Source organism: Indicator indicator, chromosome 13, assembly GCF_027791375.1.
Source record: "Indicator indicator isolate 239-I01 chromosome 13, UM_Iind_1.1, whole genome shotgun sequence".
Classification (NCBI taxonomy): domain Eukaryota; kingdom Metazoa; phylum Chordata; class Aves; order Piciformes; family Indicatoridae; genus Indicator; species Indicator indicator.
In genome coordinates this window covers 25,161,006-25,187,475 of record NC_072022.1, presented here as the reverse complement: position 1 = coordinate 25,187,475, position 26,470 = coordinate 25,161,006, and the positions used below count along the sequence as shown (strand labels likewise).

General features: G+C 47.6%; 1 protein-coding gene across 1 annotated transcript in view; it reads right to left on the bottom strand.

Annotated features, from left to right (window-relative positions):
- Nucleotides 1–1,076: 1,076 nt before the first annotated feature.
- The window catches only part of TNIK (TRAF2 and NCK interacting kinase), a 190,087-nt gene continuing 164,693 nt past the window's right edge, over nucleotides 1,077–26,470 (bottom strand). The window contains 13 exon segments of the mRNA XM_054385755.1: nucleotides 1,077–1,766; nucleotides 3,787–3,926; nucleotides 4,537–4,696; nucleotides 5,896–6,045; nucleotides 7,500–7,600; nucleotides 7,962–8,096; nucleotides 9,811–9,954; nucleotides 11,283–11,453; nucleotides 11,975–12,089; nucleotides 15,558–15,722; nucleotides 18,588–18,714; nucleotides 21,403–21,587; nucleotides 22,739–22,747. Of these exon segments, the coding sequence (XP_054241730.1) occupies nucleotides 1,683–1,766; nucleotides 3,787–3,926; nucleotides 4,537–4,696; nucleotides 5,896–6,045; nucleotides 7,500–7,600; nucleotides 7,962–8,096; nucleotides 9,811–9,954; nucleotides 11,283–11,453; nucleotides 11,975–12,089; nucleotides 15,558–15,722; nucleotides 18,588–18,714; nucleotides 21,403–21,587; nucleotides 22,739–22,747 (1,686 nt within the window). The 3' untranslated portion in view covers nucleotides 1,077–1,682.

Genomic DNA, 26,470 nt, shown 5'->3' with positions numbered 1-26,470 from the left:
AGCAAGTCCTGTTGATTTAATCATTTTTTAATAAAGCCATCGTTACTGAGTACACCAAGATTGCCAGTTAAGCTCTCTATACGTCGCTGGAGGTAACAGCGCTGTGATCGACAGCGGAACGGAATAAAAAAAAAAAAACACCCCCAAAACCACCCCCCCTAAAAAAGAAAAAAACACAACCCAAAACCAAACCCAAAAGAAACCAAACCAAAGAAAACAAACCAAACAAACCCCAACCAAAACGAGGTAGGTTAAAACCAGCAACACAGACCTTGTTATGCGACACCCCAACACCACAGGCGGCCATGCTTGCAGCTACTTGAGAAAGAAAACCCCAAATACGCACCGAGAATGGAAATCAACTGAGCAGAGTTTATAAGGACACGAGATTGAACCTGAACTAAACACACACACACACACGGGTCGGCACGGATGTTCTCTTCCACTGTATGTTGGGTTAACTCCTAGGGAGCGGAGGTGTGTGGAAAACAAGCAGAGATTCAGACCCTCAGCTGAAGAAACCACACACACATATATATATATATTATTATTATTAATTTTTTTGTTAAGCTCTTTACAAGCCCAATCCAGCAGCACCGGAGACGTGCGGCTCGTTTTGTGGTCCCTACACCAGCGCCTGGCTCTGTGTTTCAGGGGCAGGGGATGAGTACCCACAGCTCACACCGGTTTTGGCATGGGGGTCCGGTGCCTGCGGCATCCTGGGAGCCATCTGCGGCTGCAAATCTCGCCTCGGGGTGTGGGGGCTGGTGGGGGGCGAGCGAGGGGCTCCTCCGACCGCTCCGCTGTCCTCTCCTCCTCCTCTGATCCCCTGGTCCTGGTGCCTGCGGGCAAGCCCCGGGGGGCAGGCGGGCACCTCCGGAGCAACAAGAAATGCCACCTCTGTCCCTATCAAGACACACCACTATGTGAAGATCCATATAGGAATATGGATTGACAGACTTGACAAAAATGGTAGCTGATTTTTATTAGTCTAAGGCTAGTAGTTTAGCCAGTTAAAATCCATTTCCCAAAAGAGGGGAAAAAAAAAAAACAAACCAAAAACCAAAAAACCAACAACCAACTATTTTTTTTTCTTCTTCTTCTTCTTCTTCTTCCTCTTTAAAAATCCATTAAGCTGTTGCTGCCAAAAGCAACACGTAAATGTCGGTGAAGGCAAAAAAGATTCCTAAAATTACCCCAGCTATATGGTTATGGCCTTCATCACAAAGATAAAAGGTACATTTATTGTGCTGTCTCTCACCAGATTTAATTGGTAACTTTACAACATACTATATATTTGATGCTAGCAGGCAGACAGAATTAAAACCAGACTGGTTTGACACTTGTTTCTTTCCCCCCCCCGCCCCATTCTTACAAAGCGGGGTGCGAAGAAAAAACAAGAGTAAAGTAAAATTAAAAATTAAAAGAAAACAAAACAACAACAACAACAAAATAAAACCCAACAAAGGGAAACTCATAACCCACTATAACACAGCGTAATCAGGAGACCTCGGGGGGTCCAAGCGTGAAAGTCCATCCCTGCCCGCAGCCTGCGCCCCGGGGGCTGACGGTGCTGGGGCAGTGGTGTTCCTCAGGGCTCCTCTACAGTGTTAGTCCACGTGTTTTAATTGTCCTTTAAATTAGGAGTAATGCCATGGTGGTGAGTGCCAAGTGCTCCTCTGTTACCAGTTCATCATGGAGTTTCTGTTGAGGGTCATGAAAAACACTTGGCTGCTTCCTCCAGATCTCACCGATGCAAAAAATACCTGTTTGGCAGCACGAGCAAAGCTTATTAGTTGTTATTAGAAAGACAGAGGGGAAAAAAAAAATCATCTGTTACTTGTCTTGGTGAACAAGGAAAGCAGGACCTGGCCCACACCCTGTGGTTTCCTTTACCTCAGCCTCCCCCTCCCTGCTCCTTTTCTCCAGCTGACAGCAGGAATTTTGCATGAACCCATTTGCCCAGTTCTTAGTTCAGGGGCCAGGGGCTGGCCCATGCCAGACTGGGATCAAATGAAACCACTTATTAGTAAGCACAGCAATAAAACCTCCCTCCCTATCACTACCAAAGAGAGCAAGGTTTGGAATGCCTTAAGAATGCCAAGTTTATCACATTTTATTGCCACAACCCCATTTATTATGCAATATTAATAAGACTGCTGTCAGTGGTTTGGCTTTTGCTAAAGGTTAACCATTTGGGTCAATATCTGCCTCAGTGTGAAATGGTTTTCCTTGGAAAAGCTTGTCCTGGTATTTCAGCTGTTCCTGAAAGTAAAGCTTGGGGGAACTCCTTTAATAGGCAGAAAGCACAGAAATGTACCAGGACATTCAAAGAAAAAGATGAGTTTTGGTACTCCTGTCGAGGGCCACTAGCATTTGACCCCAGTGGATGTCTTAAAAATGAAGTGAGTTATGATTTGCAAATATGGATGGGGACAATCTGAAGCCTCTGTCCTTTCTAAACCCCCAAATTATTCTGTCTTCACATGACTTTTATCATGAACCATTTAGCCAGAAAGAGAAACATCTCCTTGCAGTATTTCAAACCCACCAGTTGGTTCTAGTATTTTAGAAAGACTGAGGTGTTTTGGGTTTTTTTCCAGTTTTCTTAGAAAAGGAAAAAATAATCAATAGGAACAAACCAGGAGAAGAAGTCTTTCAAAAAAACAGTATAAAACTTGCAGAGTCAAGTACTCAAAAGCTGGGAAAAAGAACAAACTAGGAGTATCTGGGCAACTTAAATTCAGTTTCTGGGGCAGTCTCCCATGGTTTACTCTGTTGCAAGGTTAGGATCTGGTTTTTTTCCTGCAGAGCTCCATCCCAGCTCCATGTAGCAGGGAGGGCAATGCTGGACAGATGAGGTGCTGCTCACTAAACTGGTTGTGGCTTCAAACCTTATTTATTGCAGGTTATTAAACCCTGTTCTGGAGACACAGCAATCAGGTTCTCCACATGGTTCAGCATTGTGCTCGTTATGAAAGAACTCCCTGCTGCATGGTCCTGATTTATCTTGCTGAAACCTCGCAAGGGGAGGAAATACCAAGAGCAGAAACAGACCTTGGCAGTCAATCATCTCTTCCCATATTTCTCTTCCTCCAGCAACTTCTCCTTCCCTCATTCCTTGCAGCCCTTTTGCCCATCAGCAACACACCCATGGTGGGGCGTCATCTACACAACAGTCACATCTCCCCCGTGACCTTCCCCAGCAGTATTTCTCAGTGCTGGCCACAGAAAGAGATGGGGCTCCAAGGAGGATCATAGAATTACAGAATGCTAGGGGTTGGAAGGGACCTCTGGACGTCATTGAGTCCAACCCCCCTGCCAAAGCAGGATCACCTAGTGCAGGCTGCACAGGAATGCATCCAGGTGGGTTTTGAAAGTCTCCAGAGAAGGAGAAAATAGCTGAAGATGCACCAAAATGCATTTAAAAATGCATGAAAGTGTTTCTGCACCAGTGCTCAAATCAGGGCCCCTTACACATCCTCACTGCCACCATTTCTCAACTTCTAGTCTTTACTGGGCAGCCTCTGTAGCTAATGTTCAGGTGCAAGACTTGGGAGACAGTCAAACCAAGTCAGCACAGGTCTCAGCTAGAGGTGGAAGAGATGTCGCAGGTCTTCCCACCCCAGGCTGAGGTGTGCATCCCCTGGAGAGAATTAACTGGGAGTGGGTTTATGAGCAGCACTTATTAAACAGGACCTTCAGATCACTTCTTATCCTCAAGTCTGAAACTCTAAAAGCAGCTTGTAGCTTACAGCATGGATACAAGCTTGGAAGTGGACTTACCTTATCATTTCTTTCACATAGAAACTTTAATCTTTGAGCTCGCTTGTGCATAAATACTCCATCCAAATGGCCTGTCTCCACTGACCGGATTTCAATAGCTTTCTCTCCCCAGCCCATTATTTGATTGGAATGAATGTAGGCTGTCAAAAAGGAAGCGTTTGGGAGGTGTTACAACGTGTGTGGAGCCAAACATCACACAGTGGGCAGAAAAATTTCTCATCAGTTGTTTTTTCAAAGCCTCTGCAGATCAACGGCAGAGCTCTGGCTGCTGGAGGTGCACACAGCCAGGCCTGTGCCCACAGGGAGAGTAGTCCTTCCAGAGCACTTTTCATCCAGGAATTGCTGAGTAATTTAAACAGAAGAAGCATCACTTCTCCTGAGTTCTGCAGGTGAGGAGCTGGGAAGTGGCTTGGCTCCATGGGTCGTGGACCTCAACAACAGCAGGGCCAGGAAAGCAACCTGAGTGCTCCCAGCTCTGCACCTAGCCCCTCTTCCACTCAATACTGTACCCCAGCAGTGCAACAGCTTGCATTAGTCTACACTTATGATAAAGTAGAGCTCAAGGGTTCAAGAAGTCTCTTGCTTTTGTTACCAAGGTCCAAACTGCAGAAAATGAGAGGCTGCATCTCCTCTCTGGCTGAGAGAAATCTCCTTTGATAAACAAAAGCCCAAATGACTCCATCTCAGCATTCCTGACCCCTCATCTTATCACTTGTATTTCAAGCAGGTGAAGAGGAAGGGTTGACCTACCCACAGAAGTAGGCATTTCCCCCCACTGGAGCACCACATCTTTAGTTATCCGCCCGTAGGTGTTCACGTAGACCCCTTCATCCTCATAGCACACAAGCATCTCCATCCCCTCTGTCTTAGGCAGGATGACAATGGCGTGAGGAGTGATATTGCCCTGAATCTGCAGTTAAAACAAACCCTCAAAGTCAGAATTGCATTGAATGGAGGAAGGGGAAGGGGGAAGGGAACAGAGCTTTGCAAAAACAACTCCCCAAATAAACTCGAGAACAAACCCCTCCATTCACCAAACACAGGCATTGGCTTTCAGAGATAAGCTCGAAGGGGAACAAAGTGAAATGTTTACCCTACCATCAGAGCTGTCTGATGTGTTAAGGATAAACAGGTTTGGCAGTTATAGACAGATCACAACACAAACGCCCCCAAGACTGATGGCTGGCGCTTGGCTGGAACACAAATAAGTGACTGCTGACTTGATGAGTCCACCTCCCATTGCAAGTGAGGCAAATAAACCCAAGAATTTCACAGGTTTCCTCATAGGGAGGAAATATTCCCAGTTTTTAGCAATCAGTCTCTAGCTCCAAGGCCAGCTGCTGTGACTTCCACCCATGTCTGTCCTTCCATAGCTAAGGCATCCCAAACTGCCTCAGAATTTCTCCCTACCCTTCCTACCAGCTCTCACAGAGCAGACTTTGCTGCTCAGGCCAGATTCAGCAGTTCCTGGAACTGATTAGTAACACAGGTTCTTCCAGACCAGTTTCCAATGCTGTTTAAGCCAGCAGCATGGATAGAGCTCAAGTAAACCAAGAAGAAAATCCTCACCTACAGTACCTTTTGTAGCAATGGTTCTCTCCTAAAACATCTGATGGACCTGAGAGGGGTCCTGTGATGAGACCCTCCTTTCAGGGAGTTTGGGAGTTTTGAGTGGCAGGTTTGCTGAGATTTGGGCTGACCTAATCCTGCAACCTTCACCTAGGCAGACTGCACTGACGCAGCAGGAACAAGTGTTGATGAGCACATAGGGGACACCATGCAATGGGACAGGGCACCCATGGTGAGTCTGTGCTGTCTAACAACCCAGCACGTTCTTTCATGGTATCTTGCCCTGCAGAGAGCTGCTCCACACAGTGTACAGGCAGATTCTCCTTTCTGTGGGATGTGGTGACCTTAAACCTTACTGCTTGGGCACGAGGATAGTGCTAGCCTGTGCTAATGAAGTGTGAGTCCTCTTTGAGCAGGAATCAATGTGGATGGCACATATCCATGGCAAGGTGTCACCTAAGAGGTCACCATTTCTAAGCCTGTGCAAGCCTTGCTGGTGAGCCTCGTTAGTCATGCAGCAGCACTCCCCGGTGTACTCACGTGAGATGGTATATAGATATCATAGGAGTTCCCAGAGTCTACATCAATCACATGGAAACCAGTGTGTGAGCCAAAGATAACCTTGAGTCTCTGACCCTCCTCTACAGTGAGATCCACGAGCAGCGGCTTGTGCTGGAGATCTGCAAAAGACTTTTATAATCCCTTCAGTGAGTACCACAGAGAGCCAACAAATCCCCAGAGCAGCAGCCTGGCATGGTTTTGAAATCATATTTGTTTGACTGCTGCCTGCTAAATACCTGGTTATTTATAGACCTGTCTCTTTGGTTCCTATGTCAGATACCTCAGAATGTACTACCCACTTGGCTCCAGCCACCCCAGCAGGTAAATGCTCACCCTGGCCAAGCATAGCTTTCTTCCCCCAGCAGCTTGAGGGCAGCCTGAGGATTTGGTCTCTAAGGCAAGGTGACAGCTCAGTTTTACATGAGTATGGAGAGCCAGCACATGGAGACCTCCAGTGCTGGTGCTGCTCTGGGTAACAAGGGCAAAGTGTGTGGAGAGCTGTGCCCACCCACCTCCCTTCCCAGCAGGGCTCACTGCTCCAGTTTGGGCAGCTGAAATGAGTTAGATCAGCCAAGATCTGCTTTTCTCTGGATGCAGGCTGGGAACAGCTTCCTGGCCTGCACTGATCCAGGACACAGTATCTCTCCATGGCTGAGATCCTCAGCAGGAAAGTGAAATGCCCCAAAGGAGAGAAAAGGGCTTTTGGTTGTCTATGCAAGGAGCACCCTGACTCCTGACAGGGAACATCAGTGAGCTGTATTTCCCACTTGCCCAACAGATCCCTGCCTATAAGGCAAGGAAAAGATGCTCAGCTTCCCCAGACTGGAGAAGCAGCACCAGGAGCACTAACCAGCACCCTCAGCAGAGCCTGCAGAGGCTGGATCCCAGGCCATTTGAATGCTCTCCATGTCACTGAGCACATTTATTCTGGCTTTTGTTCAGGAAAAGCAAATGTGACCTAACAGAGAGCCCATTTGTGCTGGAAGGATGCAAAAGGAGATTACTCAGCATGAATGTCTCCAGAAGGCATGGCCTCTTGTGACTTGCCTCTGCACAGAGCTTAGGAGGAAAAGTGCTTTAAAGGACTAAGTGCAAAATAACCCTTGGCAGGTTATAGATGAGAAAGGTCTCACTGGAGGAAACTGAGGCAGATGAAAAGGGAGAGGAAAAAAAACAAGAGAGAGAAGGAGTGAAGTGGGTCACTCTCCTGGACTTTCTGTCCTGAAACAGAATCCATATTGGACCTTGCAAAATGAAAATGGAAAATAATGCCAACCTGTTTTCATACTGTATTTGAGAAATTAGTCAGTTAAAAAGTCAAACCAACACCAAAAACCCCAGCTCAGTTTTTCTCATGGACATTTGGTCAGTTTGCTGCAAACAGTCCCAAGCAAGGCCTGCCAGCATAAGCTAACATTAACACTTAATTAGGAGCCATAAGCAGAAGATATCCCATCTCCTGTGCCTGCCAGGTATCCCAAGGAGCTCAGCTATGGAAGCAAGAGGCCTTTCTGCTCTGCACAACACAGGAATCTCCTGTGTTTGCAATTCCAGAGCTTATTTTGGCTAAAAGATAAACATACCTTAAATGCCATAAACTTGTGATATGGTTTAGGAGCCCAAGCGTAGATCTCTACAGCACTCTTTAAGGCAATCACCAAGAACTTGATTCTCTCATATTTCACTAAAATAAAAACAACAAACCTGAGTTTAAAAATATTTCCCTTTCTTTCCAACAAGACTGAACAACTCATTTCCAGGAAACAGCTCCTCAGGCTGTCTCTGTTGGTTCTCGTTTGGTAAACACAAAGAGATGAACTCCAAATTATTTGGTAAATACATGGAGATGAATTCCAAATTATTTGGTAACTACATGGAGATAAATTCCAAATTATTTGGTAACTACATGGAGATGAATTCCAAATTATTTGTTGCTATGGCCTGCCCACACTTTTAAGAGAAACTGTCAGGTGAGGTCTAAGACTAGAGAACAAAACTGCATCTTTTCAGACTTTTTTTTTTTTTTCTCCAGAAAGGCCACTCACCAACTTTGTAGTGGATGCATCCCTCCAGGTCCCCAACTGTGATCCAGCCCTGCTTCTTCTCCACTTCAGGGTCATTGTGTAAAATCCTGTTTCTCAGCCAGGACAGGTAATACACACGCAGCTTGTTCTTCTTTCCTGTTGGCAAAGGAGATTTCTGTCAGAGCAGAGCATGAATGCATGGAAACTCTTGAGATTTCAGGGCTTATTTGCAGCCCCAAGGTGACAAAATGAAATTTTGTTTTACAATGAAGTTGGAAACAGGCATTTAGTTGTTGTTTGTTTTGGATTTTCCTTAGGAGAAAACACACGGAAAGAAAAACCCAGACCTCTGTCTCCCCAACTGCAGGGGGGTACTGGAAGAGCTGGGCTCCTGCTTCTGCAGGCTGGCAGTGTTCCTTTTCCTAAAAATCAGTGTTCATGGAGAGACAGTTGGGCACAGAGGGAGGATGACCCCAGCTCTCTTAGAGCTCAGGGCTTACCCAACCACCCAGCTACCTGGTTTCTTTCCTCTTTGCCACAAACCCGGTGCTGGGCTGTGCAATGTTGAGGGGCTGCCAAATTTCTGCATGTCTGGCTGCTCATGATCTGGCTGCAATCCTTCCAGCTGCTGCAAGGACAGGACACTGCTCACACTGAGACCAGTGGGAGAGGACCCCAACCATAAACCAGGGGCTGTGTCTGCTGATGGGTTTAAACAAGTCCCCAGGGCTTGTCCTCAGCACCATCTTGGGGGATGATGCTCCTTGGGCAGTGCTACCTCCCCATTCATCTTCCAGCTGTACTAAACACTATTCCTTATCTCCTAAACCACAGGGGAGCTGCCAGATCAAGGTAAATGACAAAGCAGTGGGGTTTTTAATCAGGGACTGTAGTGACAGGATGAGGGGTAGGGGCTGCAAACAGAAAAAGGGTAGATTTAGATTAGATGTAAGGAAAGAATTCTTCCCCATGAGAGTGGCGGAACAGGTTGCCCAGAGAAGCTGTGGATGCTCCATCCCTGGAAGTGTTCAAGGCCAGGATGAACAGAGATCTGAGCAACCTGCTCTAGTAGAAGGTCTCTGCTCATGGCAGGGTGGTTAGAACTAGATGATCTTTATGGTCCCATCCAACTCAAACCATTCTGTGATTCCATCTCAATTGAGGGAGCAGAAATCTGCAGGCAAATGCAGAATGAGCCCAGAGGGATCTTGAACAAGATGGATGTAAACAGAAGGATGGTAACGAGCAAAGTTCCTAACAAGCATTTCTCTTGCTGTCATCTGAGCTTTGTGGGGCAGGTATGAGTAGAAGGTGGCTCTGCCTTTGTCTCTACCACCTGTGTGCTTCAGGAGGCTGGAAGCATCCTGGGAGCCTGGACTAGACCTTTTGCTTTTTTGCCACGAGCCTGATTTGAGCACTCTGGAGCTTGTGGCTGAGCCCAGGGACAATGACAAGCCCTCATGATGCCTGGGGTATCCTGAGCACAGCCATGGTCTAAGCTGGAGCCCTTAAGCCATGGTTCACAGCTCCTTTGGCTAAAGGCGAGCAGACCCAAAAGCAGAGCCTGTTGCCCTCTCCAGCCGTGGCTACCTGCCTGGCTGGGGGTACCTGCTGTACACTCCTGTGCCTTTGCCTTCCCTGCTAAAGGAGGATGGAGCAGTGCAGGTGAAGCAGGGCTGGCAGGTGATGGGAGCAAACTGCTCTTGGAGGTATTCTTGAAGATCTGACACCTTGATTCTGGAATAAACCGCTCCTAGCTCCCCTGGGAGCTCCCCTCTGACGCTGGTGGGCAGGGTTTTGTCTGAGCTGGAACCATTTGGGAGAGATGGCCAAGAAGGTGAAGGATGGGGTGAGAGCAGAAGAGCTGTACCTGATATTGTCACGAGGACATTAAGGCCCTCGAGAACATCCATCTGCTGGAACCGCCGTCTGTTGATGAGGTTGTAGACCTTCCCTTGACCACTTCGATCCAGCAGCATCAGGCCATTTTCTGTGCCCACCAGCAGATTCACACCTGAAGAGGAGAGGGCAATGGGCACCAGAAGCCAAGGAGCATCTCCCAAGGACAACACCCCAACCTGCTACCACGGTGAGAGGGACTGTTCCCAGCTAAGGCTGAGATCTTCCCATGAATACGGAAGGTCACTCTGCAGCGCAGGGACTCAGGGACATTAGCCTTGCCCAGGACGGAGAAAGGGACAACCACAGGCAGGAGCTTGATTCTGTGATGCCACATTGTCTTAGTTTAGAGCAAGACAGATGCTCTTCTAACTCTTCCCAAAGAGGCAAAAGAAAAGAACTCTCCAAGGATTGGATAGAATTGGAAAGTTTAAATGGAAATGCTAATCATAACTACATGCAACAGTACAAAGCATATAAAATACATAAAATCCATAGTCTGGGCTTAACACAGAAGGTCATTAAGCCAAAGCTTCACACAAACCTCCCTTTAAACCAGGCCAACAAACCCAAGCCTTCACACCCCACTCCTTGCCATGCCTCTCTACCCCTCATACCACACCATTGTGACACACCTAAAATTTGGCTTGGCACTTCCAGACCCCAATTAGGCTGCTCCAGGCCTAATTGGCAGCATTGCCAAGGTTGGCACCAGGCCTCCCCAGCAAGAGGTAACAGCCTGTGCGTCCTCCTGGGAGGAGAGGGGGAGAAAAAGGAGAGAGGAGAAAAAGGGCAGAAAACTGATTCTGCAGCCAGTTTTATAGGGATGCAGGAATTATGGGAATGAGAGACAGAGACCTGCTGGAGAGAATCCAATGGAGAGCCATGAGGATGATTAGGGGACTTGAGCATCTCCCCTATGAAGAGAGACTGAGATCCCTGGGGCTGTTTAATTTTGAGAAGAGAAGACTGAGAGGGGATCTGATCAATGTCTATAAATATCTGAGGGGTGGGTGTCAAGTGGAGGGGACCAGGCTCTTTTTGGTGGTTCACAGTGATGAGACAAGGAACAATGGGTTCAAACTAGAACGGAGAAGGTTTCACCTCAACATGAGGAGAAATTTCTTTCCAGTGAGGGTGACAGAGCACTGGAACAGGCTGCCCAGGGGGGTTGTGGAGTTGTCTTCTCTGGAGACTATCCAAACCCACCTGGATACATTCCTGTGTGGAAAGTGATCCTGCTCTGGCAGGGGGGTTGGACCTGATGATCTCTTGAGGTCCCTTCCAACCTCTGACATACTGTGAGACTGTGAAATACACCTTCTGGACCTCCTGGAGGTCTGTAACTTCTTAAAGGCAGCTAGCCCCTACGCCATCACACACATTCACGTTCCATCACACTCCAGGGAGCCTTGGCCAGGGCACGGCGTGCTCAGGGCTTACCCCACAAAGCAGCACAGAGGATCTCCGAGTTGAAGCGCTTCTTGTACTTGCGGATCTCTGGGGTGTCGCTGTGGGGCCGGATGTTGGTGGGGTTGACGTTCACCACCGAGATCTTCCGGGCTTCGTTCAGCTTGGCCTGCTCCTGTCTGAGCAGCTCGCTGGTGAACAGGGCTTGCAAGGAAATAGGAGTGATGGATTAACTCTTCTGCCACCTCTTTTTCAGGACAGCAAGACAATACTTGGTTTATTTCCCCAGTGGGGAAGTCATCACTGCGCTACTGTGTTTGGAGAGGGATAATGAGGATTTTCTCATGGCTTGGAGCTGACACCAAATCCATCAGCAGGTGATATCTCCAGACTTCCAGCCCTGCCTACTGAGCTGATGAGCTCTATTCACTGTCCACCTACCCACATCCAGCCATTTTCAATGACCAGGGCAACTGCCAGTTTTTCCTCCCGGCTGCCCAGGCGGACAGGTGGGTGGATTGCTGCTGCTCCCCATTTTATCCTAGATATTTGTGGTGACATTATGCTGGTGGGGGAGCAGGTAACTGAAAATTGGGGAGCACAAGGATGCAGACACAGGCAATGTTTGGACAAGAGCAACTGAAATGTTCACTGGGGTTATTTAGGCTCCACAACCTCATTTGCATGAGGACCTCTCCTTTTAAACTGACCACATTGCCTCCTACCAGTAGCAGATGACTCTTCATCCTCATCTTCATCTTCATCAGTAGGTGAGGTCTGATACACTCTGGTGTCCACAAAGGGGGTGAAAGAGGCTTTGGTGCTACTTCCCATTCCATACTGGAAAACAAACAGCAAAGGGAAAGCTCAGAGCACAGAAGTTAAGAGGAATCCTGTGCACGTATGTTTATATCAGACTTTCTAATAAGCAGACACAGAGCCTGCCCCTGAGGTGCCTTTTTCAAGCCCTCTATGAACATCTGCTCCTCCTCCCCCCATAACCAGTCAGGAAAAACGTTAAATTGGATTTCTGAGTGCCCACAAGCAACAGAAAGTGAGAGGAGCAGGGTCTGGCTCTGCTCTCCTTTCACAGGCAGAAGCACAGCGCATCCACGAGGCTGGTTAGCGGAGAAGCCGCAGGGCCAGAGGCAAAAGCCAATGCAGGTAAAACCCAACTTGTCTCCGTTTAACACATCTGCCTCAAAGAGCCTCAAAGGCAGGCAGGGGTTTGCTTTTCTCACTCTCCAATGGCTGGCAGGATGGTGCTTGGGAGCCCCTGGAACACCCTGGCATGGGACATCTGACATGGATCAGGAACCACCAGAGTAATGCAGAGAGCTGGACAAGGTGGGACTGTTGCTTTTCCGTGTGCCAAAGCCAAATGCTAACTAGCACCATCTGGCAAAGGTTTTATTTCCATAGGTGGGGAAATCTATTTTAGGACTTGCAAAGCTGAGGAGAGGTCATACAGCCCTAAGCTCTGCTTTTTACCACCTATTATTTAGGGGTTTGTTGGGCTAAGCCCAAAATATTGGTGCCCCTGGGAAAGCAGAGAAAGTCAGCTCTAGCAAAACACCAGTTTTGCATTCTGCTGGGCTGTTAATGTTGGTCTTCACACCCATTGCTGAGGCAGGACCCAGCAATGCCCCCCAGCTCACCTGGCTGCTCCAGTTTTAGGAGGATTTGGAGTGCTGGAGGTAGGGAAGGCTTAGAGTGATCTGTGTGGTGCTTTAGGGAGAGCTTTCAAACAGCATGTGTTTGAAACCCCCCCTCAAAGTCTGCTCTTCAGCACACCACAATGCATGGGTCACTTGGCACTTCACTGGAGCATTCTAAACTTCAGGTGGGACTGCAGTAAGGGACATTTCTAAGCTACAAAACTTAACCTGAAGGTATCACAGGGAATGCCAGAGCCAATACTTTGCCAAAGGAATCTGGGGAGGAACCAACTGCAACACCATGTTGCTTCTTCTTTAAATCTATTGCTTTCTTAAGGTAGAAAATGAGGCTAAGACATGAAAATAATAAAATTGTTTTGGTTGGAAGAGATGTTTAGCGTCGAGTCCAACCTCTAACCCAGCACTGCCAACTCCACCACTAAACCTTATCCCTCAGCATGACACCTACGTGGCTTTTAAATCCCTCCAGGGATGGTGACTCCACCACTTCCCTGAACAGGCTGTTCCACGGCTTGACAACCCTGCTGGGGAAGAAATTTCTCCAAATGCCCAACCCTGGTGCAACTTGAAGCCATTTCCTCTTGTCCTGTCACTTGTTACTTGTGAGAAAAGACTGATCCCCACCTGACTACCACCTCCTCTCAGGGAGTTGTAGAGAGCAGTGAGGTCTCCTCTCAGCCTCCTCTTCTCCAGGCTAAGCAAGCCCAGTTCCCTGAGCCACAACTTGTAAGACTGTGCTCTACACCTCTTCTTACAAGCAAAAGGAGATGATTTCCCCCACTCACTGAGCAGCAACATCTGTACCAAAACTGGGGTAGGCTTGTACCTGTCCTCCAGCAGCCCACAGAAAGATTCAGGGGCAAAACCCCACCAGGTGTGGGAGCACCCCCATGGCTTGGAACTTTCCAAGCATTTTGGGGCTGGCACCTATGGGTGAACTGGCACGCCTGCCCCACACCTGTCAAAACCATCCTGTGCATCCTGTTTCCCTCCTGACACCATTCCCCTGACAGCCCACCAGTTTCCATAGAAATGGGATGGATTTCCAAGAAGTATGTGAGAACCAAGAGGCATGGAAGGAGCTAACAGCTCGCAGCAGGCAAGGCTGCAGGAGCAGAGCCCACACTGACGTACACAGCACAGCCGTACTCGGGTGCGTATGGCAGACAGACTCCCTGCTTCCTGCTTCTTTCATAGCCAGGAACTACACAATCTTTTCTCTGTGCTAGATGTCTTCCCCATAAACCACCAACATTTCAAGGAGAAAAAAATGAGGATAGAAAGGGATGCTTCCCAGCTGAGAGCCAAGTGATTTCTGACAAATGAATTACGAAGAAACCCCTCATCCCAGTACTCATCCCGAGTATTTCCTTTCTTTGCTCAGATCCAGCTGTTCTCCTAAGCAGCTGGCATTCTAGTAAACTCCATGTCCATTATTTAAATATCAAGACCTCATCTCCCTCCAAGTCCTGTTCAATCGCCTATAAACCTCTGCGGAGGGTTACAGAGACAGCATCAAGCTGCAGGGTGAGCTTGTTCCTGCTCCCTTCTTGCTCACAGCACCATGAGTCACCTGGAAGCCTGTGAACTGATCCCCATGTTTCCACTTACACCCACTCTTGGCTCAGTCAGCCCTAAAAAAATGCAGTTTCAGAAATGGAAAAGATCTTCTATGTTGGTAGTCTATAAATGAAGATATTTAAACCCGATCCTTGCCTGCACTTAGGCAGTCCTGGAACGACCGTGGAAGGTGTTACTTTCAGGACCACCTCTCTCATCAGCACTTTTAAAGGCAACAAGGAAATGGATGAAATCTTGAGGTCAAGTCACACCCCATCTGTTCTTAGGTTTTATCAATGCCCAGTTCCAAGCAGCTTTTATTTTTTATACTGCTAGTAAAAGCACACCGTAAAATAAGCACTTTTGATGTACAACCAACAAAAAGGAAAGAAAACATTAAATAAAACAGCTTATTTAGCACCAAATGGGACGACTTCTCATGGGAAAAGAGACAACTGTGCCTGGCTCCCACAGCTGGTGATGGTAGGCAGGACACTGCCTTGGCTTATGTGTCACATCTTGTACTTTCTAGGATTTTTTTATACCTTAACACAACGTTGTGTCTCCATAAAACAGCTACCAGGGAGAAATAATTTGCCATGACAGGAAAGAGACTATTTAAAAGGTGTGCAGATTTTTTCTAGTCTGAAGAACTATCCAGAAGTTTGTTGCCTTTGGGTTTTGCTAACCTTCTGAGTCACACTTAAGTATCCAAGAGATTGCACAGGTGGAAGCTGGGCCCAGTTCATGTTAATGACATCACTAGCTCTTAAAAAAAAAAAAATCAGCTGGCAGCATTCAAGCCGTCACCACCAAAACTCCACCTGGTGGGCTTGGGAGAAGACCTAATACACATTTCTACCATCAGCCACAGACTCACAGGGCAGTAACTCAGCAGATTCCCTTGTACTTCCACTACGCTCACCCACGGAGACCACGAACAGAGAGAAGAGCCAAGAAAGCCAGGGAGGAGAGCAGGCAAGTCCCTTGGTGGGGCAGAGGTGTTAATACTTGTTTTAAAGCGAAGCAAAGGAGAAAGCAAGAGGAGCCCCCCCCACCCCCCACCTACTTCAGGCACCGAGTCCATGTCCTGTGCATGCGTGGAGACTCGCCCCAGGGCCTCGGTCGGCGTGCCCGCCGGCGAGTGGCTTTGCTGCACCAGGTCAGGGAGATTGATGTGACCTGCAAAGCCATTGCTGGCTGTGTGGCCAGAACGCTTTTTTTCACCAGAGGTCTGCAGAGACACAAGGCATGAGGAAGAAAGAGAAGGGAAGGGGAAAAAAAAAAAAAAAAGAGAGAGAAAAAGAAGAGGGGAAGAAAAAAAAAGAAAAACAAACAAAACCAAGTCGTTGGCAGTCCCCCAGTTCCAAAGCAAGGGCAGGAGAAGGACCCTCTCTGTTTCCATCCCCATGCAATCTGGCAAGCAGCAAACCAACCCCCCACCCCAGGAGAAATAAAGGCAGGATTAATAATCCCAAAGTCAATACAGAGTAATCAGCCACGTTACAGCGAAAGAAGCCTGACCACCATCGTTTTGAGACAAGGGATGTAGGGCAGATTCTGCTCTGGCCACCATGGGTGCAAACCCCATGGCCAGCTCTCCTCGCACAGGGCCCGGGGCAGCAGCAGAATCGGAGCCCTGGGTGAGCGCTGGCCTGCAGGGCTCTGCAGGGCTCTGCACGGCTCGGGCAGCCAGCGGCCTGCCTGCAAATGCCAACAGCTCCCATCGCATGTTTCTGTCACCCAAACCAGCAGTGAACAGCAGCAGCAGCGGCACAACATCTGGCACCCTGCTCTCTGCACAAAGCTCCCAAGGCTCCCCCAGGGCTTCCCCTTCCTCTCCGCCCCCATCCCATGCAAGGCAGGTGCTGGGAAGTTTCTCCCTTCCTTATCATTTTGAGGTAACTACCATCTGGATGAATCCTACCCACGTGGAGCACATCCATGAGATCATCACAGAGACTTGCTCATTAACTGGGATTATTGGAAAGCTCCCTCTGAAAAGGCTCACCAACTTTCTGACCCATCCTGATGGCATTTGTCACCATTGCCTTCAACCACTTTGCCCAAAGCCCAGTGACCTCAGTGACTCTGGCCTCTCATGTCCACATCAGTGATGGGGAGCAAACAATAGGTGCCCAGCAGTTTGGGTTTCTTATCATGCTCTCTCCTCCCAAAGGGGTTTTCCAGCTTCTTGTCTTGCCTGTGGCTTTTAACCATTCTGCACCACTGGTTCTCTCCTTTGGTCTCCCAGGCATGGCATTTTTTTTACAGCTGTGATGCTTAACACCAAGCTCCTTTGAGAAATGGCTGCCTAATACAGGAGTGAACTGTTCTGCTGCTCAGCCACATCATCTTCCCTGCTGCAAGGACGTGCAGAAGACCACTCAGACTGTGGGGATCTTTGCTCCAAGCACCTCCACACCAGTGGGCTGTGCACAGCTGCCCACCTCCAAAACTTGTGGAAAAAGGCAGCAAACATGCTGTGACTTCTTTTGCCAGCTCTTTCCTCTCTGAAGTTGCATTCATTTTGCCTTCCCTTCACAAGTGAATATTTTATATAAACTAAGAATTAAAATGCTGCTCAAGTCTAGTTTACATTTGATCTAAACATTCCTCCTTTATGATAGCTGGCTCCAGACTCCTCTCCCTTCTCCTCTCCCATCCATATCCTTTACATGCTGGCAGGAGAGTGACTCCCTTGTTTTACTAACTGCCAGAGCCTCCTACCCCCTCACCAGCATACCTGCTACCCATCTGCCTTTCCAGCAGTAATCTCAGCCCATTTCAGCCAACTGGGAAGCTGAAAAACACTGGGGGAAATCTGCTACAACCAACCAAACATGCCTCCTCTGCCTCACTGCTGCAATTCTGCCATTGTAAAATCATAAAATGCTTTGGGTTGGAAGGGACCTTAAAGATCCTGAGGGTCTTTTTCAACCTGAATGTTTCTGTGATTCTGTGATTGTCTATTTCCAACCCTGCTGCCATGGGCAGAGACCACTTCCACTACACCATGCTGCTCAAAGCCCCATCCACCCTGGCCCTGAACACCTCCTATGATAGGGCATTCACAGCCTCTCAGGATAACTTGTTCCAGTGTCTCACCACCCTCACAGTGAAGAGCCTCTTCCTTGTACTTAATCTAAATCCACCCTCTTTCAGTTTAAAGCCATCCCCCCTTGTCCTGTCTGTACATGCCCTTGTGAAAAGTCCCTCTCTTTCCTGCAGACCTCCTTTAGGTACTTGAAAGGCTGTCTCCCTGGAGCCTTCTCTTCTCCAGGCTGAACCATCCCAACTCTCTCAGCCTTTCTTCACAGGAGAGGTGCTGCAGCCCTCTGACCATCTTCCTGGCCCTCCTCTGGACCCACTCAAGCAGGCCCATCTCCTTGTTACTCTGGGGGCCCCAGAAGTGGACACAACACTCACAGTGGGATCCCATGAGAGCGGAGCAGAGAGGGAAAAATCACCTCCCTCATCCTGCTGGCCACATTTACTTTGATGCAACCCAGCATATTGGCTGGCTGCATCCATTAGGATTGCTCCCACTGCAGCCCTATCTCAGCAGTGCTGAAGCCAGTGACTGGGGGCTTGTTTGTGTGTGGGATGCCCAGTGTCCCAAGCAAGCTCAGGACAGCAGGCTGGTGGGGAGGGTGGCTTGGCTCTCCAAGCAGAGCAGCCCCGGGCAAAAACTTCCACGTAGCCTACAAACACCTCACACCTCTGTGGATTACAGAGTGGCAAAGGTTGGGAAGAAAAGGGGAAACCTTGTGCCAGGTTCCAAGTGCATTAACTATAAAGGCTGTAAACTTCAGACAACTTCTGTTGCCTGGAGCTGTTGTGGGATTATGGCAGTCATTCATCTGAGCACCCTCCCTGTGTGCCCTGGCATTACTATTCACTGCTGTTTGTAGTTCTGAGAAACATTTGCACGTGTCACATTTGCTCCAGTGAGTGCAAATTGCATTAAGGAGAGAGCCAAGGAGCACAATTTACTCAGGCATTTTGTGTTCCGCACACACAGCACTGTTAGTTCTGGTGCTTACATGGGCAAAACCTCCTGAAGGTGCTCCATGGAGATGCTGGTTTTACAACTTACCTCCCTCACCATTAAAGTCCCTTCCCTTGAAATATTGCTAAACGTATCTGCATGGGAAGTCTCTATCCCGTGGGTTGTCACCATTCCCAGGTTGTACGGCTCATTGCTTCCAGGAATTCCCGTTGGTCTGAGGACAGAATGGAAAAGTATCGATGGTGAATTATTTCCTGTGTTGAACTAGATGAAAAATCCTTTAATGCAGTATTATTTCAGTCAGGGCAAGGCTCTGCATCTGACAAGAAGAGAAATCAGAAAATATATCCACTGAAAAGTATGGGGAAACTATTTATATTGGTGAGAAATACAGTCCAGGGGCAGGTTGATACAGCAGGGAGACCAAAGAGAAGGGCCCAAGATGCCCTGAGAGGAGCCCTGGTGAACAAGTAATGAGGAGCTGCAGTCCTGCTCTACTTAACATCAGTTTTTCTACTTAAGAAAGTTTAAAAAAAATATAGTTCACTCCCTTGATTCCCCATCTTGATCCCTGAGAAAGGAACAGTGCATCACAGCATCCAATGACAAAAGACAGCAAGGGAAGGGATGAGATGTGAAGGATGCATGGGCAGATGTACAAGCTGTGTCCTGCAGCTCTCTGCTGCTCTCCAGGCGAACATGTAGCCCTAACCCACGGTTTAACCTTGAGTTAATTTCAGTGCTCCTATCTCAAGAGAGAAGCTGGAATTTATTCTCACATACATTAAATTTTAGGATTGAAAGTGGATGTCACAGGTGGGGAGCAGCCACTGCTGTTTTATTCAGAGAATCAGAGAATGCTTTGGGTTGGAAGTGACCTTTAAAGGTTATCTAGACCAATTCCCCTGCAGTGAGCATGGACCTCTTCAACTACATCAGGTTGTTCAGAGCCCTATCCAATTTGACCTGGAATGTTTTCAAGGATGGAACAGCTACCATCTGGGCAACCTGGGCCAGTGTCTTGCCACCTCAATGTAAAAAATGTCTTCCTTCTATCTAGTCTGATTCTCCCATCTTTTAGTTCAAAACAATCACCCCTTGTCCTGTCACAACAGGTCTGTCCCCAGCTTTCTTATAGGTCCCTTTAAGTCTTGAAAATGAGTGGTATTTCAGTTTCACAAATAAGAAAGCAGAGACAAAGGAGATTCTGTTAATTTGGAGACCATACAGGGAGTGACTGAATGGCTGTGGCAGCCCCCAGGTCCCAAGGGCACAGTTTACATCCCACCCTGTGAGTCATCCCTGGACATGGTCAAGAGCTGGCCTGCACAGCTCAGAGGAGAGGGACCTGAAAGGAGTCATCACAGACCAGGTATCTGCAGAGGTAGAAGGAACAAACAGTCCCTCCTGTCCACTGGGACACAGAGTGATGGATGAGCTTATCCCATAGCAGGAGAGACCTGGACAAAGCTGGAATGAAGAGCAGCCCACTGCTCAGGGAAGATGCCCAGAGAAGACACAAAGACCACTCAGAAGGTACAGGAGAAGATGAGATGATCTCTCTTGGACTCAGTTTCTGACAAAAAACACTGAATTCAGGAAAAATAAAGCTCTGATAACAAAACACCCAACCGCATCCAGTTAAGGCTCCTGTTGTGACATGAGGGTGTAAAGCCAAGCAGTAGCTTTCTTTTTCCCAGACACACAGCAGGGCAGCCATGACCACAGATGCCCACAAAGGCTTTGACACAGCTCCTGCCACCTCACTGTAACACCAAGGGTTTGTATCTCTACATTCAGTCTCTGGGGCACGTTCATTGACAGGACATTATGGACAAATGGCACGTTTGGAGCATTCATCTCATCACCATGCCTGTTGTCCAACACATCTGGCTGCAAAGCATTCCTCAGGGGGGTATTTTATCCCCTGGAAAGTGCTGTGTCAAACCCAAGGTGTTTGGTGGAAGCATGTCAGTTCAGATTAACCACTCCTGATTAAACTCCTCTTCTGTGAACAGCCTGAGGTCCTTCCATGCACACTGCCCATCTGACTGCCACATATTCATTGCCATCCCTCTGTCTCCTGATTTTCTCCAACAAACCCCAAGAGCTCTGATTTTTTTTCTGCTGCTGGAAGGAAGCTCCAACCCAGGAGCTTGGCACTCTACATAACATGGATCCCCTAAATCTTGCTGCTCAACATTCTACCACTATGAAGCCAGGTGTACCCATCATGAAATTCAATTTAGCAGGAAGAATGGAAATGAACTGATTAGATTGCAAACAATCCCCTAAAGCCTTCTCACAACTCCTCTGTGAATTCAAAGGGGCAGGAGTCAGACTCTGCTCAGGAGTCAGACTCTGCTGCTAGGCAAAGAGACCCCAGAGCCCCCCATGTTTTTTTGCCTCCTGCACAGTGACTGAGCCAAGGACAAAAATCAATGATAAAAATTCAGGATTATTATAATCCTGGCTCTACCAGGAAGCACTGGGCAGGCCACCAAGTACTGCACTTCAGCATTTGATTTGGGGCAAGACCAGGCTCAAGAGCAGGCAGAACTTTAATATGCCAGCCCTGTGGGCAGGAGTCATGGTGTGGATGAGTTCAGGAGCATCTACTCTGGCCAAAAACCATCCCTGCTGATCAGCAGGAGCAGGTCAGCTTGGAGACCAAATTCACTGAATGTGCAGTGAAAAGAATTGTTTTTCCTCTTATGCATCTCTAGTTTGGACCAGGAAAAAGTCATCTGAGTAGATTATCCCTTGGAACTGTGACACCACTTCCAGTGACCAAACACTGATGTGCTTTGGACATGCCTCACATGACAGCTACCGCTCCTCCAGACCAAGCCACACACTCCCTGGTTCCAGGGTTTGCCCCCAGAAACAAAGTGCTTCTTACATAAGCCGTGGGATGTCACTGACAGGCACGGTCCCATCATGTGTCTCGTTCTCCCCATCCTCCTCCTCCTCCTCGCTGCTCTCCGACTCCTCGCTGGAGGAGGAGTAGTCCGTCACCTTCTTCAGGGGGCGATTGGTTTCTTCGATGCGCAGCTCCCTCAACTCTTTGGCCAAGGCCGTCAGATCCTAGAGGGGATGGGGGGCAAGGAAACAAGAAAGTGGGCGCCATTACATTCGGAGCAAGGAGAAGGCCAAGCACATCTCTCCAAAAGCCAATGCTAACAGCACGAGCAACGAGAAATAGCTTTACGGAGTCGTTACGAACATGAGACGGACGTAAGACGATGTTTGTAGCACGTAGCATTTATTAAACAAAACAAAACTGATTTTTACGCTCACTGGGAAAAAAAAACAAAAACAAAAAACACCTCATAGCCAACCTCTTTTTTTTTTTTCCTTTCTGTTTGGAACGTGTATGTGCATAGATATACACACACTCATATGTAGATACACGACAAAGTTGTGTTGGTTGGAAAAGGTGAAGTTTGGTCACCATCATAGTAAACTGGAAAACCACGTCATGGCAAAGATTGGCTCGGAGAATTTTTCTCCTGCAAGGGTTTCCAAACTTCTCAAAGAGCCCTCACAATTGTGTTCATTCTGTAATAAATGCATTTGGGAAGGAAGCAATGACAGCATCTCCCATGGAGTGGTGCAATCCCCCCACGTCGAGAGCTGCTTCCCAGGCAAGTCTCCGCTGTCGGGTGGCTGCCGAGAGGCGGTGAGAAGCGCCCAGCTCAGCCAGACTTTGGAGTCACAGCTCTGAGTCAGCCACACAATAAAAAAAAAAAAAAAAGAAAAAAAGACAGTAATCATAAAAATAAAATTAAAAAAAAATCCCTCAGCAGGACCCATTAAGCACTTTATGTGAAATGTGGCAGCCTACAAGCTAAGGGCAAAAAAAAAAAAAAAAAACAAACACAAACAAAAAACCCGAAACAACCAAAGAAAAAAAAACAAAGAAAGAAAAAAGAAGCCTTGAAAGGAGAAAAAAAGGAGCAGTCCCAAAGCCTAGTAAGAAATTTTTCAGTTTACCATGACTTTGATGAGGTCTCAGACCCGACAGTCATATAAAATAGACACTGCTATTTCAAAACAAGGAACATGGCAGGCACCGTGTAGAAAAGAGACTTGTTGTTATCTTACATGCTTTTATAGCAATGCAGGGGGAAGCAGTAGGGCAGAAAAGCATGAGAGCTCGAATTAGAATGGGTTAGAGAACTCTGTTGCACAAGACATGCACATGACGAACAAAGCATCGCAATTGTCAGTCTTACCATTTCTCCCTATATTAGTGACCGAGGTAGGCATCAGTGCATTCGGTCAGAGATAAAGGATTAGGGAGAAAGAAACTCATTGAAAAAGGCTAAATTCCACAATTGTCTTATGGCCATACTCTCATTTACTGCACTTCCAGTTTACCGTTCCAGCAGGGCGGCTACGACAACGTTAATTACGGTTGCAAAGGGACCTTTTAAAATCTATCCTGGCGACACGTGAAGAAAATGATGGAAAACCTCTCTGGCTGAGATGCAAGCCCATTTTTTCCTTTTTCTTTTCTTTTTTTTTTTTTTCTTTTTTTTCCCCCTCAATTGTGAAGCAGGAAGATTTTGCAAGCAATCTGCACTTTGGTTATTGATGACCCACACCTCCCGGCGGGCTCCTACTGGTGGACAGCCCCACATTCTGCTCCCAGGTCTGCCCTGCCTGGCCTCTGACAAAGAAAAAAGACTCCCATGGAGGTCAGAGAGCTTTGCATTAGACCTGTAAATATCAGTATGCCATAAAATGCTGGGGTTTTAACAAAAGGAACAATCCCAGAGCCACAGCAGGTACCTGTGATGGGTATATTCCCCATGAAATGCTCTCTGTACCTTTAGAAAAAGTTTCTTGCTCATGATTCAAGAGAGAAAAGTGGTATTCCAGGATTTTATTTTTGATGCCAATGTGTTTGGGATTGAAACAGAGTCAATTCCGCAGTCACGACAACTGATTATTTTAATTAGCTCTGTAGCAGCTCCCATGATATGATTGTTGCTCTTCCTAAATAAGAATCAATGATGATTCCAACAGCTTAACAATGCCTTCTCCATTTAGAGTATCAAATACACTCTTTATTGAGCACTTGCTTTTGAGTTGGATTAGAGCCTTCTCAACAGGACTTTAGAAGTGTGTAAGAGCCTCTTAAAATTGCAGCTGGACTTCCTGCAGTGAAGGACTAGGACTGAAGCTTCCCCATCATGGCCATGGACTGTGAAAAATTACTACTTTGCACCTTGCATTTCTAATGGAGATGGACTGAGGGTGTTGGGGCTATTCAGTCTGGAGAGGAGAAGGCTCTGAGGAGACCTTATTGTGGCCTTCCAGTATCTGAAGGGGGCTACAAGAAAGCCAGGGAGGGACTTTTTAGGATGTCAGGTAGTGATAGGACTAGGGGGAATGGAGCAAAACTAGAAGTGGGGAGATTCTGCTTGGATGTTAGGAAGAAGTTCTTCACCATGAGGGTGGTGAGACACTGGAACAGGTTGCCCAGGGAGGTGGTGGCAGCCCCATTCCTGGATGTTTTTAAGGCCAGACTGGATATGGCTCTGAGCAACCTGATCTAGTGTGAGGTGTCCCTGCCCACGACACTGGGGTTGAAACTAGATGAATCTTTGAGGTACCTTCCAACCCTGACAATTCTATGATTCTAAAGCACCCTACGTGCGTTCTCTGGTCCTCAGCAGAAGATACTCTATTTTAAAAATCAGCCTAAGCAGTTTTTAATGACTAATTTGGAAGTTATAACAGCAGCAATAGTCCCAGACAGTATCATCAGATAACTCATATTTCCTAGTTACAGCTTTGCCTTGAGATGGTTAATTCTTTGATGCTATCATTTTCTCTAAATAATGAGCACTTTGTAGGATTAAATGGCTTCACCAAGCTGCTCTTGGACCAAAAACAATCTGACAACTAGAAAGAAAGTGTTCTGTAGTTCCACATGTGTATGAAATGTTATTACGGAGGGTGACATAATACATAACCTAGCACTATCAGTGCTCTTTAATTACTTTTAATTACAATGGCTTCTTTAGATTTAATAGTTGCTGGACTCAAGTCAGATTGGTTTCCAGAATCACATAGCTCATTGAACTCGAATTAGCACACATGCTGCCTCTCTTTAGACACTGATTTATGTGCTTTTCACTTAACAAAGCACCTCATTAAAGAAAATGCACTGCTCGTGTTTCATCCAAGAGAACAAGTTAACTAACCAGCACATCTTCCTTCTTTCATATCTTCTATTTTTAGAGGCAAGAGGCTGCAGGAGAGGCTGCTGGTAACGGGGTGCTTTCCATTACAGCCCCACAGTTCCCAGTATCATCAGTGTTCATGGAATCACAGAATGGCTTGGGTTGGAAAGGACCTTGAAAAATCATCCATGTGAACACCCCTGCAAAAAAGCAGGAGTGTTACAAGGAGAGACTGAAGGAGCTCTCTGGGTCTCTTTAGTTTGGAGAAGAGGAGCTTGAGGGGTGACCTCATTAATAAAGATGTAAAGGGTGAGTGCCAAGAGGATGGAGCCAGGCTCTGCTCAGTGACGCCCAATGACAGGACAAGGGGCAATGGGTGGAAGTTGAGGCATAGGAAGTTCCATGGAAACACGAGGAAAACTGTTTTCAGTGTGAGGGTGGATGGAACATTGGAACAGGCTGCCCTGCAGGGTTGTGGAGTCTCCTTCTCTGGAGATACTCAAAACCCACCTGAATGCATTCGTGTCTGATCTGGTATAGGTGATCCTGCTCTGGCAGGGGGGTTGGATTAGATGATCCGTTGAGGTGCCTTCCAACCCCTAACATCCTGTGCTTCTGTGACATCTTTAACTACATCAGGTTGCTCAGAGCCCCATCCAGCCTGACCTTGAATATTTCTAGGGATGGGGCATCAAATGCGTGCACAGTGATGCATCTGTGAGGCAAGTTAGATGCTAAATCAAGAATGCTTGGTCTTTTCCCACAAACCTTTGAACATTCACCATCACCAGATGTACACACATTTGAAATACTACTTGAAAATACTACTTGAAAAAGGTGTAATTTGGGCATTTTAGTTTTTTTAAGAGGCTGGATGAAAACTAGAATTCTGTATAACTACTTAAAGGTGGCGTGTCAGGAAGATGGACCTTTTTTTTTCCACTGGTGCTCAGTGACAGAACAAGAGGTAATGGGCACAAACTAGAAGACAGAAAGTTCCATCTGAACATGAGGAGGAACTTCTTTATGTTGAGGGTGGTGGAACACTGAACAGGCTGCCCAGAGAGGTGGTACAGTCTTTGTCTCTGGAGTCATTTGAAGCCCCTCTGGATGCCATCCTGTGCAGCCTGCTCCAGGTGAACCTGCTCTGGCAGGGGGCTGGAGTAGACGACCTCCAGAGGTCCCTTCCAACCCCTCTACATTCTATGATTCTCCATCGCATCTGAGATGGCTCTCCTGACCCTGGCTTTGTATCTGACGGTCTGGTCCATGAGAATGAACTACTTACTGCATCCCACTGCTCTGTTTCCCTTTATTTGTCAAGTACCTTCGTTCAAATTAGGATTAAAACGCATTTCCATCAGCTCTCGATGGCCCCACTGAACTCAGTGGGCAGCTGGGGGGCTGTGGCTGAGAGCAGAATGCGGTGAGCGGTGCAGGCTGCCCAAACCACCTCCACTGGCACGAGACACCTCCGCTCTCGCTCCTTCTCTTTCAAACAGGCCAAACACCGGCAGAGTGTGAACGTCAGGGTGCTTCTCGCCATGGCCTCCATGCAAGTGGTGCGGCCAGCGGGTTAGGGGCAGCCAGGACACGCCGGCAGCACCGATCCCCTCCCCGCGGGCAGGAACGCAACGGTTCGGTCTCCTGGCCGAGCCAAGAGTGCATTGCCACCTTTTTCAACATCAGCACCAAGAAAAACCCGCTTCGGTATTAAGCACTGACTAGTCAACCTTGCATAGGCATGACCCACTGAGAAAAGATATCACTAAC